Here is a 17,857-nt window from a genome sequence, read left to right as displayed (position 1 = left end):
CCAGAAGTACTGGAAAGGGTTACTTCCGGGTTTCGCCGCATGCGCAGATGCGCAAAATGACGGCATGCGCAGAAGCAGCGAATCACAATCGCGCATGCGCAGACGCGCCGCTGTGGGTTGCACTCTTTTCATGTTGCGAACGGGCCTCCGGAACGGATCCCGTTCGCAACCAGAGGTACCACTGTAACAGGTTCATGATAATCATGTTCGATTGGTGGAAAGTTGAGAGCCCTGGGCACTTCCCCAGAAGTAGTGTGAGTCTCCTCATGGGTTTTTAGTGGAGGTAAAAGGTAAAGGTAAAGGATCCCTGGACGGTTAAGTCCAGTTGAATCTGACTATGGGGTACAGAGCTCATCTCTGCTTTCAGGCCGAGGGAGCCGGCGTTTGCCCACAGACAGCTTTCCGGGTCATGTGGCCAGCATGGCTAAACCGTGACGGAAGCCAGAGCGGACGGAAACGCCATTTACCTTCCCACCACAGCAGAAGAACGACAGCTGGTGGGGGTCATCCCTGCACCCACCAATACACATCTTGGTTGAACCTGGGGACTTAGGAAGAAGGCCACCCCACCCACCCCCAAAAGGGGACAACTCTCTAACCAGCACCCTGTTCCCTCTGCACATCTCAGGCACTGGACCTGGTGACTGAGGAGACCCCTATGGAAGTGAGAGGGGAAACCCTAGCAGCCTCTTGCGTTAGAGGACACTTCTAGTTCTCTCTCTCTCACTCACTCACACACACACACTCTACCCCTACAATGCCCAAAATAACTTTCTATCCTGTTCCTGCTCCTGCCTGAGGATGTTTCACTCCGCAATGGTCTGTTCGCCAGGGTGCTTTTTCTATTTTTCCCTTCTCCCCCCCCCCCCCAATAATTTTCCAAGTACCACCCTCTACGTCCCTCCCCCACTCTCAACTTCCCCTCCCCCATGTGAGATCTTATTGGCAATTGTATTATTGTTTCTTGCTGTGTTAGCAGTTATTTATACTTAATAGTCATATCCTTTATAATATCATCTTGTATCCTTGCGAGTCTTTCCTTTCATGTTTATGTTAAACTTAATTTCCATATCCATATTTTTTCATATATATCTCAACACACTCCCACTCTCTCTTAATTTTTTGGCTTGAGGCAGCCCCTAATGGATGCCGTTAATTTTGCCATCTCCCATAAATCCACAGATCTTAATTCACCATTCTGATAATTCTGGTATTTTTCCTGTTTTCCAGTTTTTTGCCACTAGTAATCTAGCTGCTGCTGTCACATAGAGGAATATGTTCTTTTTATCTTTGGGGATATCGTTGGTTATTAAGCTTAACAGATATGTTCCTGGTTTTTTGAGAATTGTGCTCTTAAATATTCTTTTCAACGCTTCATGTATCTTGGTCCAAAACTGTTTAATCGCCTTACACCCCCACCACATATGGTGCATTGTTCCCACTTCCGCTTTACATCTCCAACAAAGGTCTGAATATTTTTTATAGATCTTTGCCAATTTTACCAGGGTGCTTTTTCATTGGCAAGGATTTTTCTGCTCTGCCATGGCTGCCCACCATGGCACCCCAAGCAGGAGCAGACTTTGGCAATACGGAACCTGAAGGGAGGGAGGCAAATTTTTGACACCCCCCCAAAAAATATTTCCTATTTCACAATAATTCCTTTTGGTACAGTTGTTTTTTTAAGTAGATCTCCTCAACAGGCACCAATCTCCTCCCCATTTCACTCTGCGCATGCTCTCAAGTGCACCATGTCATAGTTGTGGCAACTCAATCACCCGTCTGGCCAGGGCCTAACTTTGAGTAGGCACACAAAATAAATTGTTGTTGGCCTCCGCCTGTCTCAAGAGACAATGGAGTACGCCTCCAGGGGTGAAGCCCAACCATTGTGTTGGCAGCCCCAAAGTGGCCTCCCCGGGGCACAATCCTGGACAGTGTGTATGGAGGCCCTGGGCTGCCCAAATAAATATAGGTTTACAGTGGTACCTCGGGTTACATGCACTTCAGGTTACAGACTCCGCTAACCCAGAAATAGTGCTTCAGGTTAAGAACTTTGCTTCAGGATGAGAACAGAAATCGTGGTCTGGCGGCGCGGCGGCAGCAGGAGGCCCCATTAGCTAAAGTGGTGCTTCAGGTTAAGAACAGTTTCAGGTTAAGAACAGACCTCCGTAACGAATTAAGTACTTAACCCGAGGTATCACTGCATATATTTTATATATATATTTTTTTCCTGTCTAGGGAAGTTTTAAATGTTTGATGTATTTATCGTGCTTTTAATACAGTGGATGCTCAGGTTGCGAACGGGATGCATGTTCACAACCCGCAGCATTCGAAACCTGCAACGGCGTGTCTGCATCACACAGGTTGCGATTCGGCGCTTCTGCGCATGCGCAAAGTGCGATTTAGCACTTCTGTACATGTGCAGCCGCCGAAACCCGGAAGTAACCCATTCCAGTACTTCCAGGTTTTGGCGGTCCGTAACCTGAAAAAGGGACGTGGGTGGCGCTGTGGGTAAATCCTCAGCGCCTAGGGCTTGCCGATCGCATGGTCGGCGGCTCGAATCCCCGCGGCTGGGTGAGCTCCCGTTTGTGGTCCCAGCTCCTGCCCACCTAGAAGTTCGAAAGCACCCCTAAAAGTGCAAGTAGATAAATAGGTACCGCTTTCTAGCGGGAAGGTAAACGGGTGTTTCCGTGTGCTGCGCTGGTGCTGGCTCACCAGAGCAGCTTCGTCACGCTGGCCACGTGACCCGGAAGTGTCTCCGGACAGCGCTGGCCCCGGCCTCTTAAGTGAGGTGGGCGCACAACCCTAGAGTCGGACACGACTGATCCGTACGGGCAGGGGTACCTTTACCTTTACCTAACCCGAAAAAACGCAACCTGAAGGGTCTGTAACCCGAGGTATGACTGTATTCTGTTAGGAGCTGCCAAGAGTGGCTGGGGAATCATCTGCACCACCCTAAATCTGACGCTGTCCCCAACCTACTTTGAGACCAGGCAGGCAAGAGGAGCGGGCAGTGAAAGCTCTTCCTTGGGTCACCTCTTTGCGCTCCTCCGTTCCTCATCCCAGGAAGAGATGCTGAGATGGACCCAAGAAGAGGGTCTGATGGGAGTTGTAGTCCCAAACATCTGGATGGCACCAGGCTGGGGAGGGCTGAGTTACAGGTTAGTTTTTTGTTACAGCTTACAAATTTCAGGCAACGTTTTACTTTTCTTGTGCATTTTGAACTCAAGTTTCTCAACGCTCAAACTTATAAAAACATTGTTGCTAAAGAGATTATTCAGCTTGGCAATTGTATCTGTTGAACACGCACACACAGCACCAGCACTGGATTTGAAGGAATTGGAGACAAAATCTGCAAAGGAACAGGCACGTCGAGTGAGATTTTGATGTGCCTGAAATGGAAACTTTTTCAGTGCCTTGAATTTTAACACCACAGTTTGCAAGGTTATTCCAAACGATCTGTGCGCTGGAACATTTTCCTTGGTATTTGCTGTGCTACTTACTCCGGCAATTTAAAATAAACTTGGCAATTTCAAGTTTTGTGCTCTTCATTTACTCGCTACAAGACACCTGATTCTGAAAACTGAAGTTAGCAAATTTTGGGGGTGGGGTGTGTGTGTGCGCGCAAGTAGTTAGCCTTGCCTAGGGTGCACAATAGCCTGGCACCGGTGCTAGGAACATAAGAAACGAGAACAGAAAAAGCGGGAAAGGCATAACCAGGATATTGGGGTGGGGGCGGGGCAGGACACCTACCTGTCGTCATCCTCTCTCTGACTCTTGTCTAGCAGATTCAGAATGAAATGTCTCAACAACGGTTGTTTTATATTACTTTCTTTTGACCCTAGGTGCTCAGAAAAATATGTCAAAATCTTTTTGCGTTTTCTACTTTTAGTTGAGCATTTTTATTTATTTTTACTTGATTTAGGAGAGGGAGCTGCCTCCCCAGTGGTGGAGGAACCCTCTATTACACCCAGGGCAGGGCAGCCCATATGGAGTGCGCATGTGCAGCATCCCGTATGGCCTGTGTATGTGCAGTGGCCATATGGGATGCCGCACATGCGCACTCTGTACAGGATGCCACTCGCGCACAGCGACCATACAGGCTGCCATGCGAGTGGCATCCTGTACGGACTGCGCATGTGTGGCATCCCTTATGGAGTGCGCATACGCAGCAGCCTGTCCGGTTGCTGTGCGAGAGGCAGCACATATGGACGCCGTGCGCCTTTGGCCGCTCTACAGCTGGGGGGAGGCAGGGGCCATCTTGTCACCCCCCCCAAGAGTGGCACCCGGGGCGCACCGCCCCCTCTGTCCCCCACTTCCTACGTCCCTGTACCTCCCCACCCACCCCCGGCTACATCCATGGCAAAACAGGAAGCATAAATAATATCAGTGACACTGTTTTCACATATTCCATGCGTCTACCGAGGCTGCTTTCAAGGTGTGTGGCAGCTGTGCCCTGTTACTATATTAAATGAGATGTCTCCAAAACTTCCCAAAGGCTTCCGGCTTAGTCCTACCGGACAAGAGAATTCCATGCCCTGCAAGCCTTTTCTGTACATGGCATACCCCAGACCTTACCCCACTATATCTCACTATCAGTCTCCTGTTATTATTATTATTAATAATAATAATAATAATAATAATAATAAAATTTTATTTATATCCCGCCCTCCCCAGCCGAAGCCGGGCTCAGAGCGGACAACAACAATAAAAGCAACACAGTTCACATAAAATCACATTGTCGTCTTCCACTACTGAACAGTGGTAGTTCATCACTTTTGTTGAATTAAGCAAAATAATTTAAATTGGATTTGGCACAAATATGCAATTAATTGCTGCTGCTGCTCTTAAATCTCCTCGTGCTATTCTCTTCCATATCGCTATCCTGAATAAGGCTTTCGGGGCACCCAGGCCGGTGGAAAAGTTTTAGAAAAAGCCGGCGTAACCCTTGGCTTGCACCTCCCCACCCCCACAAAAAAGCTACCAGCAAAAGCACAAAATGAGGGTAATTTGCACAGGCGCCACTTGCTGGTCGTCCCTGCAAGGGTTAAAGCCAAGTGCAGCAAAGTCCTAGAGAGGGTTTGGGGGGGGAGAGGAAGAGGAGGAAATGAGATAGAGTTACGTCACTTCCTCCCTTCACTCCCCTGCCCTCCTCCCTCCCCAACTCAGAGAGATAGAGAGGAAGGAAGAGGTGGGGGGGTCTCTGGTGAGTTTGCAGTGTGGGGGTTTTTTTAGAGGGGGGTGGAAATCATGGGGGTTTTTGTCGGTTTGAGGCGGGAGGGGGGGGAAAGGGTTCTTTGGGAAGCAAGTTGAGAAAGGGGAAAGTCTTCCCAGCTCCCCCCCCGGGAAAAGACCCGCCCCCGTCTCGCCGAAGCCCCCCTCCCTCCATGACAAGGCCACTCTGCCAGGCAAGCCTTTTGGGGAAGCACCCGCTTTGCAGGGCGCCTCCTCCTTTGCGTGTTTTAAACCGCCCACAGAGCTGGAAGGGACCCCCAGGGGCTATCCAGTCCAACCCCCCGCAGGAATCCCAGGCGAGGAATCCCTGGCATGTGGGCGAAAGAGAGTTAGCCCGTTCCTCCTTCAAACAGCTCTTAGTTGTTGTTGTTGTTGTTGTTTAGTCGTGTCCGACTCTTCGTGACCCCCTGGACCAGAGCACGCCAGTTTGGTCTAAGCTCCCGCAGTTTGGTCAAACTCATGTTCGTAGCTTCTTTTTTAAAAAATAATTTTTAAAAATTTATTATTTTCCTTATACAAATTTTACAATACAAAACAATAAATTAAAATTTTTTCCCCCTTACCTGAGCTGATGATCGCTTTTATCCATTTCCACAGTCACACAATCAATCATTCAGTAGCTGAACTGGGTTCCACGCAGTCACAAAAACAAATTAACCGGAAAAGCCTCAAAACTGGGGCATGTGCCCTGGAAACAATAGCCGACAGCCACATTGGACGTTCAGCTTCCGAAAAATGTTCGAAAACCGGAACACTTACTTCTGGGTTTTTGGTGTTTGGGAACCAAGTCATTTGAGAATCAAGGTACCACTGTATAAACAATTTTCTTGGACTTGGGGGAGTGCTCACACCGCACTGCCTGAGAGGCGGCGCAGAGTAGTGGTTAGTGTGCCAGACCAGGACATGGGAGATCAGGATTCGAATCCCTGCTCACCCACGAAGCCCACTGGGTGACTTTGGGTCGGTCAGGCTGACCTACGCCGCAGGGTTGTTGTGAGGTGTGGCATTTGCCCGGGGGGAGAGAAAGGGTTAATATGTAGACCAATAGGAAAGCTGGAGGCGGAGCCTACCTGTTTATAAAAGGGCTTAGCCCAGGTTGGTTTTAGTGGGTTGGTTGGTTGGGAAAAGCAGTTGGAAAAGCAGTTGGCAGGCAGTTGGAAACAGAGAGACAGTTAGTGCAGTTGGTTCTTGTGTGAGGGTAGGTAGAAGAGATAGAGACAGGATAAAATACAGTGGTACCTCGCAAGACGAATTCCTCGCACGACGGAAAACTCGCAAAACGAAAGGGTTTTTGGTTTTTTGAGTTGCTTCGCAAGACGATTTTCCCTATGGGCTTGCTTCGCAAGACGGAAACGTCTTGCAAGTTTGTTTCCTTTTTCTTAAAACCGTTAATACAGTTGCGACTTGACTTTGAGGAGCAACTCATAGAACGCGGTGTGGTAGCCTTTTTTGAGGTTTTTGAAGACTTTGGTGATTTTTGAAGCTTTTCCAAAACTTTTCCGACACCGTGCTTCGCAAGACGAAAAAACCGCAAGACGAAAAAACTCGCGGAACGAATTAATTTCGTCTTGCGAGGCACCACTGTAAGACTAAGAAGGTAAAGAATAACAGCGTTTGGAATGCAGTTAAAGTTTGCTTGTGTCTGCAATAAACTACACTCTTCTTGGTTAACTTGAGAACCTGACTGAGACTAAGTGATTTGCCGGGGAGGACCTGGTTGGCGGCAGAGGATTAGTGGTGTATGGGTCAATAGTCCGCGAGACGACTGGGGGCTCCGTACGAAAAAATTGAGAGGGGGCAAAGTGTGTACATCCCCTTGAGCTCTTTGGAGAAAAGGTGGGGTAGAAATGTAATAGCAATTTTTAAAAAAAATCCAGTTACTGACCTGTTAAATTGGTGGTAGGACTCTCAGGGCGGTCTAGAAGCGATTGTACAAGACACTTTCTTCTGAGTGGACTTGCCATTGTACAGATATATGGTGCGACCGTGTTTGTAATCCTGTGTATGGTTCTGGTCATGTCTCACCTTCAAAAGGAGATCGCAGAGTTGGGAAAGGTTCAGAAAAGGGCAGCTCAAATGTTTAAGGGGATGGAGCGACGTAAGGAAAGGTTGCAGCCTTTGGGACTTTTTAGTCTGGGGAAAAGGCGAGTCGGAGGAGACGAGATAGAAGCTTATAAACGGGTGAGAAAGTGGGAAAGGAGAGAACGAGTTCATCCTCTCTCATAACACCAGCAACTTGTGGGCGTCCAATGAAGTTGAATGTTGGGAGATCCGGGGCAGATAAAAGGAAGCCCCTTTTCACACAGCCCAGAGTTAAACTGTGGAACTCCCTCCCACAGGAAGAAGTAGGCACCAACTTGCATAGAGTTAAAAGAGAATTGGATAAATTTGGAGAGAGGGTTGTCAATGGCTACCAGCCACGGTGGCCACGTTCTAATAATAGAACTGTAGAGTTTGAAGGGACCCCAATGGTCATCTGTTCCAACCCCCAGCAATGCAAAGGGAATATTTATGAGTGAGGGAATACAACAGTACATCGATATGTGACACAATCTCTCATTCTTATTTTCTTTTCCAAAGGGAGAATCTTGAACTGACTGCTGAAAGCCTCCTGTTTTGCCTAAAACTCACCTGCTTGCCTGTAGACCAGCAGTGCATTTCCTGCGTGTGTCTACTCAGAAGTAAGCCCCGCTGATTTCAACAGGACTTTGCTCCCAGGTGAACGCATATAGGATTGCACCCTTTTAGGTCTTTTGAGACTAATCAGGGGCCTCTTCACACAACCTTTTCCTGGGAATGGAAGGAACTTTGCTGCAAAAGGACTTTTTGGTCTGGAAGGGAGCTGAGATGGATCTCGGAGGTAAAATGGGTCTTCCAGGCCCAGCAAGGGAGGCGTCAGGAAAAGGCCCTGGCTCATTTTTGGCTGAGAACTCTGGGGGATTCCAAAAAAGAAGAGAACAGAAGATCCTGGATGAAGGAGCAGTGAGTTCAAACACTCTCTGCCGGCGCTTCAGGCGTTTCCGCTACCAGGAGGCCGAGGGCCCCCGCGTGGCCTGCACTCGACTCCACCGTCTCTGCCGTCAGTGGCTGAAGCCAGAAAGGCTCACCAAGGCCCAAATGCTGGACCTAGTGATCCTGGAGCAGCTCCTGGCTGTCCTTCCCCCGGAGATGGAGAACTGGGTCAGGGAGTGTGGGCCAGAGACCAGTTCCCAAGCGGTGGCCCTGGCCGAAGGTTTCCTTCTGAGTCGGGAGGAAGACAGAAAGCAGGAAGAGGAGCAGGTGAGAAAGTCGAACACCCTGATAGTTCTAGGGAGCTGGGATTGTACCTAAGGAGGGGTTGTTTTTTGTTTTTTAATTCATTTTTATTAAGTTTTCCATTTTAACAATCCAACCAGGTCACATTAAATATTCCAAATTATACATATAAAATAATCCAAATATTCTGCCGAATTATAATTTTTTTCTTGGGGCTTCCCATGCTTCGAGTTTGGGGCTCTGATCATCTCATATCTCTGCTGCTTTTGATAGTCATTTCTAATAGTTACTTTAAATCTTCCTGTTGTTTTCCTTCTTTCACTGCCTCCGAGTTGTTTCCACAAGCGAGTCGAAGTAAAATGATGTGTTTCTGTGTGGGTTTTATGTGTATGATACCCCTCTGTCCGTGCAGCATCTCCCCACACGCTGGTATTTCCGCCAAATCAATCCAAAAGTCTTTTCGCTGCTGGCAGCCGCCATCTTCTCTCAGTTCCAATGAAACAATTCCAGGAGTCTGCTCATGAATTTTCCCAGACCGGTTGCATCAAACATTAGCCTTTCCAGGGGAGATTGACCAAATCAGACTTGAAATACAAATATAATGACATATTAAGGGCTCGCCTCCCGCTATGACTATTTATAACTCTGCAGCTCGGTCTTATTCCATCATGGCGGATTTCCAAATTAAAAGGAAGGGTTGTATTTTGACATGCAGTTCCTTGCAATGGAGAGATTTCACTACCTCTAGAGGCCGATTGTTCCGCTGGTCAGACAAGGCCATCTGACTTTGCCTGTGGCAAACCTGCAAGCAGGACACGGGCACGAGAGCCCTCTTAACCCCTGAGGTTTCCAACAGCTGGTTTTCAGAAGCCCTGCTGGCTGCAACCGTGGAGAGCAGAGCATGGCCACCACTGATTGCCAGGTAGTTATCCACGATGCGCTGGGTGGGGAGGCCCAGACATTCTGCCCCATTGATTTCAGCAGGGTTTTGCAGAGACTATGGGGAGGGAGGCGTGAATCTGTCCCTCGATCGGTATTGTTTCTCTCAACTCCTCCCCATTTCCCTGCATGGGATCCTTCTGTTTCAGGTGCTGGAAGTGATCATCGATTCCCCCAAGGCAGAGTTTCGCCTGCCCAGTACCTGTCAGGTCCCGCTATTTGGGGTAATCAACCAAGAGGATCGTCCATGGAACATGTTACCAGGTAAGGGAGGATTCCTTCTTGGTGGGGGTGCACATAGCTGTCAACGTTTCCTTTTTTAAAAGGGAAATTCCCTTATTCTGAATAGGATTCCTCGCAAGAAAAGGGAAAAGTTGACAGCTATGGGTGCAAAGTTCCCAGGAGAAAGTACAGCTCCCCTTCTCTCTCTTTTTTTCAAAAATAATATTTATTGCTTTTACAACAGTTTAAACACTACAAAAAAACAAACAAAGAAAAAACAATACTTTACAATACAAAGACACTGCCTTACACTAAAACATTAAACTAACAAGACAAACCAAAAACAATTTAAAAACACATCAACAAAGAAAAGAAAAGTAAAAAAATTAATTAATTAATTAATTTCAATGTCTTATCTTTCTTTCACATATTTCCGCGACCTCCTCACACCTCCCTTTTTGTATTCCACTTCTATTAATTATTTCAGCAATTCCTTTCCATCTTCCCCTGTTTCCTATCCTATAATTATCTTAACACATTTCAACCTTATTTTTCTTTTAATACTCTATTAATCTATTTGTACTTAATTCCTTATAACCTTTCTACTAAAGCCATATCACTTCATTCCAACATTCTTCTAGCATTCCTTAATTTTACAATATTTCTGTAAATAGTCTTTAAACTTTTTCCAATCTTCTTCCACCGACTCTTCTCCCTGGTCTCGGATTCTGCCAGTCATTTCCGCCAATTCCATGTAGTCCATCAACTTCATCTGCCATTCTTCCAGGGTGGGTAAATCTTGTGTCTTCCAATACTTCGCGATGAGTATTCTTGCTGCTGAAAAGTTCTATCCTTCTTTAGCACCAATTGGCCGACCATGCCCAGGAGAAAGGCCTCTGGTTTCTTCAGGAAGGTATATTTAAATACCTTTTTCATTTCATTATAAATCATCTCCCAGAATGTCTTAATCCTTGGGCACAAGGTCCAGCTCCCCTTCTCATCTTGTGGGGGCCTGGAATTCACCCACAGTTCGCTGACATACTACTGCTTTCCACATTTTTTCTCCACCACCTCTTCACAGGGAACAGGATGACATCACCGCCACCCCCTGAAATGTCTCTTAACGGCGGAGCAGAAGCAGCTGCTGTGCAGCCGGCTCAGGTAAGGAAAGGATCATTGAAAAATATTTGCAAGGCAGGGAGAGACTGATTGATATCAAAACTGTGTGTGTACAGTGAGGGGGATAAAGTATTTGATCCCCTGCTAAATTTTCCCGTTTGCCCTCTGACGAAGAAATGACCAGTCCATAATTATAATGGTAGGTTTATTGTAGCTGTGAGAGACAGAATAACAACAGGAAAACCCCCAAAAACCCAGAAGACAAAAGTCAGAGATTGATGTGCATTATAATATCAACCAGCCAGATGTCAGGCTACCTGGTATCTTCATGTCCCAGTTTTTGATGTTTGATTATATTAAATCACCCCTGTAGGGAAATTACCTTTCCCTGCACACATCAAACATCTCTCTCCTCATTTGGGAGTGAAGGACTACCATTATTCTTTGACTTGCCTGTTAATAGGGGAACATCATGTTCTTCCTCCTCCTCTTCTTCCAGGGTCCCCTGTCCTTTGAGGAGGTGGCTGTGTGTTTCACCGAGGATGAGTGGTCTCTGCTGGACCCAGGCCAAAGAACATTGTACAGAGAAGTCATGCTGGAGAATTCCCGGAATGTGGCCTTGCTGGGTAAAGGATTTCATATTATTATTTTACTTTAGCAGTTTCTGTATTGCCTTAACTGCATAAGTCTATAATCTGTGTACAAGAAATGCAGTTCAAGGAAGATTGAACATTCAAATAATTAGTTAAAATGGTGAATTAAGAATTCACTTAAAGGATCAATCTTTGCTCCGAGTTTAGGTAGCCTCTGCCATTTCCAGCAACTAGTACTTAGAAGCATCATCATCATGGCAAGTAGCCATTGGTAGCCTTTACCTCCATAAAGCCATTCACATTGATGGGCATCACTGCCTCCTGTGGGAACAAGCCCCATAGTTCAACTATGTGTTGCATGACAATGTACTTCTCATTTTATTAAAGCAATAATTTTAGTTTAAAGAGATAATTTTAAAGAAGGGAGTCCAGTCTAGGAACCCGCTTCTGTTGAATTATACACAACACCTCTAAGAGCAGATCCATTGAAAACGTGCATTCAAAACACACATTCAAAGCACAGGACTTCCCTCGAATCCTGAGAACAGTCGTTCCATTCTGACAGTTACAGTTGCCAACACCCTTGATAAGCTACGGTTCCCAGGATTCATTTGAGGAAGCTTGAATGTTGGAAAGGACCACAAGGGTCCTCTAGTCCAACCCCCAGCAGTGCAGCATCCATGACAGATGGCCATCCAACTTCTACTTAAAAACCTCCAAGGAAGGAGAGAGCCCACCACCTCCTGAGGGAGACAGTTCCACAGTCAAACCACTCTTACTGTCAGAAAGTTCTTCCTGAGGTTTAGTCGGAATCTCCTTTCTAGTACCTTGATTCCATTGGTCTGGATAAACCTGTTGTGCCTCGACTAAGCCACATATGTGCAGCCTTTTCTCTGTGGGAGTGAATTTGGTTTGATGAAAAGCTTTCTGCCCTTTCTTTTTCTAAAAAAAAATTAACAATTTCAACATAACAAAATATCAAAACATATCATATTCATTATTTCCCCCCCTTTCCCCAACAAACCCTCCCCCCAAGACTTCCCTCAGCTCCTCTCTCTGATTTCTCAACACATATTGTTCTCTGCATACTGTAAAATTGTATAAATCCTTACATTATCTATCTACTATATTAACCTTCAATAAATTTGTGTATGTTTATTCAAAACCTGCCAAGGAGTCCAGTTCATTTTGTTGTCTTTTTAGATAATTTGTAAAAAGTTCCCATTCTTCTTTGAAGTCACAGTTGTCCTTATCTCGCAGTTCGTATGTCAGTTTAGGCAGTTCTGCATAGTTCATCAATTCCTCTTGCCACTGTTCTTTTGTCGGGGTTTCCTCATTCTTCCATCCTTGTGCTTTCAAGACTCTTGCTGCTGTTGTAGCATACATAAACAAATTCTTTATTTTCCTTGGCAGGTCTTGTCCTACAGTCCCTAACAGAAACGCTTCTGGTTTTTTTACAAATGTCATTTTAAACATTTTCTTCAGTTCATTATATATCAGCTTTCCGCCCTTTCTAACCAGGCTCCTCTCCTTTATTCCAGAAGGTGATGGGTGGCCCAGTAAGGATGAGGAGGGACCATCCAGAGAGTCGTTGGAAAGGAGCAAGTATCAAGAGACAGAAGAGGAAATCAGGAATCACGAAGGGCCAAAAAATCAGGAGCGGAATCAGCTGGAGGTGTGGATGAACGAATCAGTTAATTGGCAGGGCAGCAGCTTCCCCAAAGTTCCTATTCAGCAAGAAAAGCAGAAAGGAGCAAAGAGGAACGTCTGCCCGGTGTGCGGGAAAGGGTTCAGTCACAAATCAGACCTTAACGTTCACTGGCGAATCCACACGGGAGAGAAGCCGTTTAAATGCCCGGAATGCGGCAAGAGCTTCACCCAGCGTGCAAACCTTGCGTCGCATCAGAGGATCCATACGGGGGAGCGGCCGTACAAATGTGCCGAGTGCGGAAAGGGCTTCTACGACAAATCGAGCCTCGCTATCCACCAAAGAATCCACACGGGCGAGAAGCCATACCAGTGCTTGGTGTGTGGAAAGAGCTTCCACCAGAGCTTCGGCCTCACCTCTCACCAGAGGATCCACACGGGGGAGAAGCCCTACGTCTGCTCGTACTGCGGGAAGGGCTTCTACGACAAGCCGCACCTCACCAGGCACCAAAGGGTCCACACCGGCGAGAAGCCGTACAAATGCTTGGTGTGCGGGAAGAGCTTCAGCCAGATCACGAGCTACACGTCCCACCAGAGAATCCACACGGGGGAGAGGCCCTTCATGTGCTCCCACTGCGGGAAGAGCTTCTACGACAAGTCCAACCTCCTCACCCACCAAAGAATCCACACCGGGGAGAAGCGGTACAAGTGCCTGGAGTGCGGGAAGAGCTTCAGCCAGAAGAAGAACCTGACTTGCCACCAGAGCATCCACACCGGCGAAAAACCTTACCAGTGCCTGGAGTGCGGGAAGTACTTCCGCCAGCACACGGACCTCACTTCCCATCAGAGAATCCACACGGGAGAGAAGCCGTACCAGTGCCTGGAATGCGGGAAGCGGTTCTATAGGAAAGCCGATCTAAACAGGCACCAGAGGATTCACGTCGGGGCGGGGAACCCCATAATTTCCTGGAACGTTGAGATGCCTTCAGAAGGGGTATCGGTCTTGCGTCCTATCAGAGAATTCGCTCAGGAGAGCCAGTATGTCACCCCTGAAATGCTGCTGAATCACCCCTTGTTAGTCATTGAGGAATCCACATAGCAGAGGCTCCTCCTGTTGTTGTTTAGTCGTTTAGTCAGGACCCCATGGACCAGAGCACACCAGGCACTCCTGTCTTCCACTGCCTCCCGCAGTTTGGTCAAACTCAAGCTGGTAGCTTCGAGAACACTGTCCCACCATCTCGTCCTCTGTCGTCCCCTTCTCCTTGCGCCCTCCATCTTTCCCAACATCAGGGACTTTTCCAGGGCGTCTTCTCTTCTCATGAGGTGGCCAAAGTATTGGAACCTCAGCTTCAGGATCTGTCCTTCCAGTGAGCACTCAGGGCTGATTTCCTTCAGAATGGATAGGTTTGATCTTCTTGCAGTCCATGGGACTCTCAAGAGGCTCCCTCCTAGTTCCCCCAAATAAATATTTGGGGTGTGGAAAAGGATCAAGCTATTTAAATATGCAGACTTTTTTAAATAAACCAGACATCAATGCAGACACAGACTGATGCTGGTAGCTGTCACCCTTCTGGGGAAAAAAAAAAGAGTAGGCCCCACATTTATTTACTTGGGTATATTATAGCCTATGGCACCCTTCAGGTGATTTTGGACTACAGCACCTAACAGCTGCACACTAGTACGCCCATTGCAGTCCAAAAACCTCTGAGGGAGGCTGCTATAATGCATGTTTTTATGCCTTACTGGGTCCTGTTATTATTTCTTGACTGGTTTGCATGAAGCTTCCTTTTATTTCCCCTGTGCCTTAGTTTTTTTATTAAAAATTATTATTATTATTATAATACACACACACACACACACACACACACACATTTGATGGAAACTATTTCTTTCCATTGGTCTGGAATTCTGACTGTGCCCTGCCTTTTGTAGTCAACGCACATTAAAACATGTTTAGCTAATTTTGGAGTCGCTGCTTTCTTGTTTGGGTTTGAGGAGTCCCAGGATTCTTGTGGGGTGTCTGGGCGTTCCGTATCCGTTCCTGCTTTCCAGAACCTGAAAACAGTGCCTGAGTACAGATGTACATCAAACAGAAGCTTGCAGGATGTGGCTTTGATGCTACAGCCATCAGTAGTGCCAAAAATGGGAGGCTCCAGGCAAATCCAGCCCTGGCCTAGGCTACACCAGACGTGGTGGCCTACAATCCATAGAATCAGAGTGCATAGGGTACATCTAGTCCAACCCCCTTCAATGCAGGGATTGAAGAATCTCTGACAGGTGGCTAGCCAACCTCCATTTAAAAACCTTCGAGGAAGAAGAGTCCACCTTCTGAGGGAGTCCTCCAAAGTCCCAGGAAGACTTGGTGAAAATATTTGTGAGAATTGACTAGAATGGGCAAAGAGATGTGGTTTTGTTGACGTCATCTCCCTCACTCACCCAAAGGGGGGGATCCACCTAGAAGAGCCCTTCGTACTGTGAAAGGTCTCAAACTCCACATTCTGAGGAAGAATTACTTCACTGGCTCTGTGTTGCAGTCAGGTCTGGCATATGGGGACAAACTTCAGGGGCCTACAGCCCACAAGGCCTTCAAATGACCACCCAGATAGCCAGTGTGGTGTAATGGTTAAGAGCGATAGACTCGTACTCTGGTGAACGGGGTTTGCTTCCCCGCTCCTCCACATGCAGCTGCTGGGTGACCTTGGGCTAGTCACACTTCTCTGAAGTCTCTCAGCCCCACTCACCTCACAGAGTGTTTGTTGTGGGGGAGGAAGGGAAAGGAGAATGTTGGTCGCTTTGAGACTCCTTCTGGTAGTGTTAAAGCGGGATATCAAATCCAAACTCCTTCTTCTGTGTGGAAAACTGTTCCCTCAACTATCACCACAAAAAGGTTTCCTTCGGTCCCACCTTTTAATAAACCCTGCTGGATCAGGCCAGCATCCTATTCTCACGGTGGCCAAATCCAATATACCCAGCTAACAGTGGAGAGAACGAACCATTAACTAAGACTGTTTTTTAAAGGCACATTAATGCCATCAAGAGTACACTGATACTGATTTGGCGGCTTTTGATGTGCTCAGTGACAGTTTCTGTGGACTGGACTCAATAGCAGTTGCTGACAGCAGCCTCTAGAAGGCAAATTTACCTCAGGCCAAAGACCCTAAAACTCCACCTTGGCCATATATGCTCACAACCCAGTTTAGCTACTGGGGACAATCTGCCTCTGGCCATAGGTGCCAACTCCCTGGGGCCAACTCCCCTGGTTCTCCTGCCTCTGACCGCCCCCCAAAGCTCCTCCGGTTGTACTTCTGGCTGCTTGGCTAGCTTAACCAATCTCTGAAAAAACTGTTTTGAAATCTTTAAGTTAAGGCTTTTTAAAAAAAGCAGGGCAGCCTCGGCCTGGCACAGCTGCCAGCTCCCCTTTCCTGGCCCTAATGGCAGCTTCATATCCAGCCCTCAGCTTCCTCTCAGCACTCTTTGCCTCACACCTTCCTTCACCAACTGACATTCCCAACTGTCACTATTTCTGCCAGCTGTCAGTCAACTCCCTTTTCTTTGCTGGCCAATCAGAGTCTTGTTGCATTCCGTCCCAGACCAATCAGCATCAACGTGACTGACTATCATTTCTTGAAACTTTAGTTTTCTTGCAATTCACAGCCAGCTGTTCTCTTTGGCAGTATCCTGAGAATGCCCTCATCCATCTTTTTAGGCCTACTTTTGTTTGGGATAAAAGTACCACACCATCTGCGTATAATAATAAATAATATATTTTTTTTATACCCCGCCCTTCCTGGTTCAGAAAACCGGGCTCAGGGCTGCTAACAACAAATTTAAAACACTTAATTGATGCAACAAAACCCAGCATAAAATACAGTATAAAACGTGAGTAACAATAAATTCAGAATTCAAAAATCAATTTAGGGGGAAATCCATCCAATAGTAATACAGAGATGGCTTTTGTGGCCAATTTTGAGGCATGATACTCTGGGGATGTTAAACTCTGAACAATATCATTTATACATAAATTAAACAGTGTGGGAGCTAGGATACAACCTTGCTTAACTCCCTTTGTGGCTGGTACTGAAGGGGAACAGTTAGCTTACCCTAAAAAACTGTTTGTGAATCCCCCCCCCCCCGCCCCAGCCAGGCCTCAAAGCCTCAAACACTTTTCAAACTGCACTTCTCAAAGCTTTTAGCTCAGCATCTTTCTATGTAACAAAGGTAGAGAACAATGTCTTTTGCTTCTCAGGCTAGTCTTTTGCTTCTCAGGCTAGCTGACCTTGTCCAAGCACCTTTAGATTGTTGCAAACTCTTCCGGGAGCAGAGCCAGGGAACAAGAGCGAAACATTTTCTATGCAATTCTGTGAAGGGGGAGAGGGAAAAAGGGGGTTTGGGAAAAAGGATAAAAACCTGCTGTAAAATGTTTTTTCTGCGGCCTGTTTTTGTGAATCCATCACACAGGTCCTCTGCCCCCCCCCCCCCCATGGCAGAATAAAGCTCTTTCTCTGGATTTAACCCCTTGGTGTCGTTTGACTCTTTTTGTCCCTGCCCAGGTGCAACGCTTTCCTACCCATGGTTAAAAAGGCCTAGAAAGGCTACAGTACAGATCCTGTGAGCTGCCCATTTGTAGAGCAATGCACTTTCAGCAGACAATGCACTTTTTATATAGACATTTAATCAATAACAATAATCTTTTATCTATACTTGAAGAGTTCATCTTATCCCACAGACTTTCTCGAGAGACTGAATCGAATGCAGCTTTCAGATCAATGAAAGCTACATATAGCACACCACCTGGTTTCTTAACATACTTATCTTATCCTGCTTGCTCTTTGGCAAGAATAGTTCTATCA

At 46.7% G+C, this 17,857-nt stretch overlaps 1 protein-coding gene across 2 annotated transcripts; it reads left to right on the top strand.

Annotated features, from left to right (window-relative positions):
- Positions 1 to 5,897: 5,897 nt before the first annotated feature.
- Positions 5,898 to 14,151, top strand: LOC308469466 (uncharacterized protein). 2 transcript variants are annotated; one of them, XM_080991964.1, is made up of 7 exons: positions 5,898 to 6,036; positions 7,813 to 8,511; positions 9,576 to 9,711; positions 9,808 to 9,834; positions 10,631 to 10,809; positions 11,267 to 11,393; positions 12,902 to 14,151. In XM_080991964.1, the coding sequence occupies exons 2-7, from the start codon at positions 8,029 to 8,031 to the stop codon at positions 14,104 to 14,106; spliced, it is 2,157 nt and encodes a 718-aa protein (XP_080848090.1). In that variant the 5' UTR covers positions 5,898 to 6,036; positions 7,813 to 8,028; the 3' UTR covers positions 14,107 to 14,151. The 2 variants fall into 2 exon arrangements, with proteins under 2 accessions (XP_080848090.1, XP_080848091.1); XM_080991965.1 differs by lacking the exon at positions 9,808 to 9,834 and having other exon boundaries at positions 9,576 to 9,690; positions 10,730 to 10,809; positions 12,902 to 14,150.
- Positions 14,152 to 17,857: the final 3,706 nt, after the last annotated feature.

Source organism: Podarcis pityusensis, assembly GCF_964106645.2.
Source record: "Podarcis pityusensis genome assembly, chromosome: 2".
Taxonomy (NCBI): domain Eukaryota; kingdom Metazoa; phylum Chordata; class Lepidosauria; order Squamata; family Lacertidae; genus Podarcis; species Podarcis pityusensis.
This window is presented reverse-complemented; position numbering and strand designations above follow the sequence as displayed.

Excerpts from the sequence above, each read along its gene's own strand:
- LOC308469466 (XM_080991964.1), top strand. The coding sequence starts at position 8,029 with ATGGAAGGAACTTTGCTGCAAAAGGACTTTTTGGTCTGGAAGGGAGCT. Across the intron at positions 9,712-9,807 it reads TAAGGGAGGATTCCTTCTTG|CTATGGGTGCAAAGTTCCCA; the intron begins GTGGGGGTGCAC and ends AAAAGTTGACAG. Across the intron at positions 11,394-12,901 it reads CCGGAATGTGGCCTTGCTGG|AAGGTGATGGGTGGCCCAGT; the intron begins GTAAAGGATTTC and ends CCTTTATTCCAG.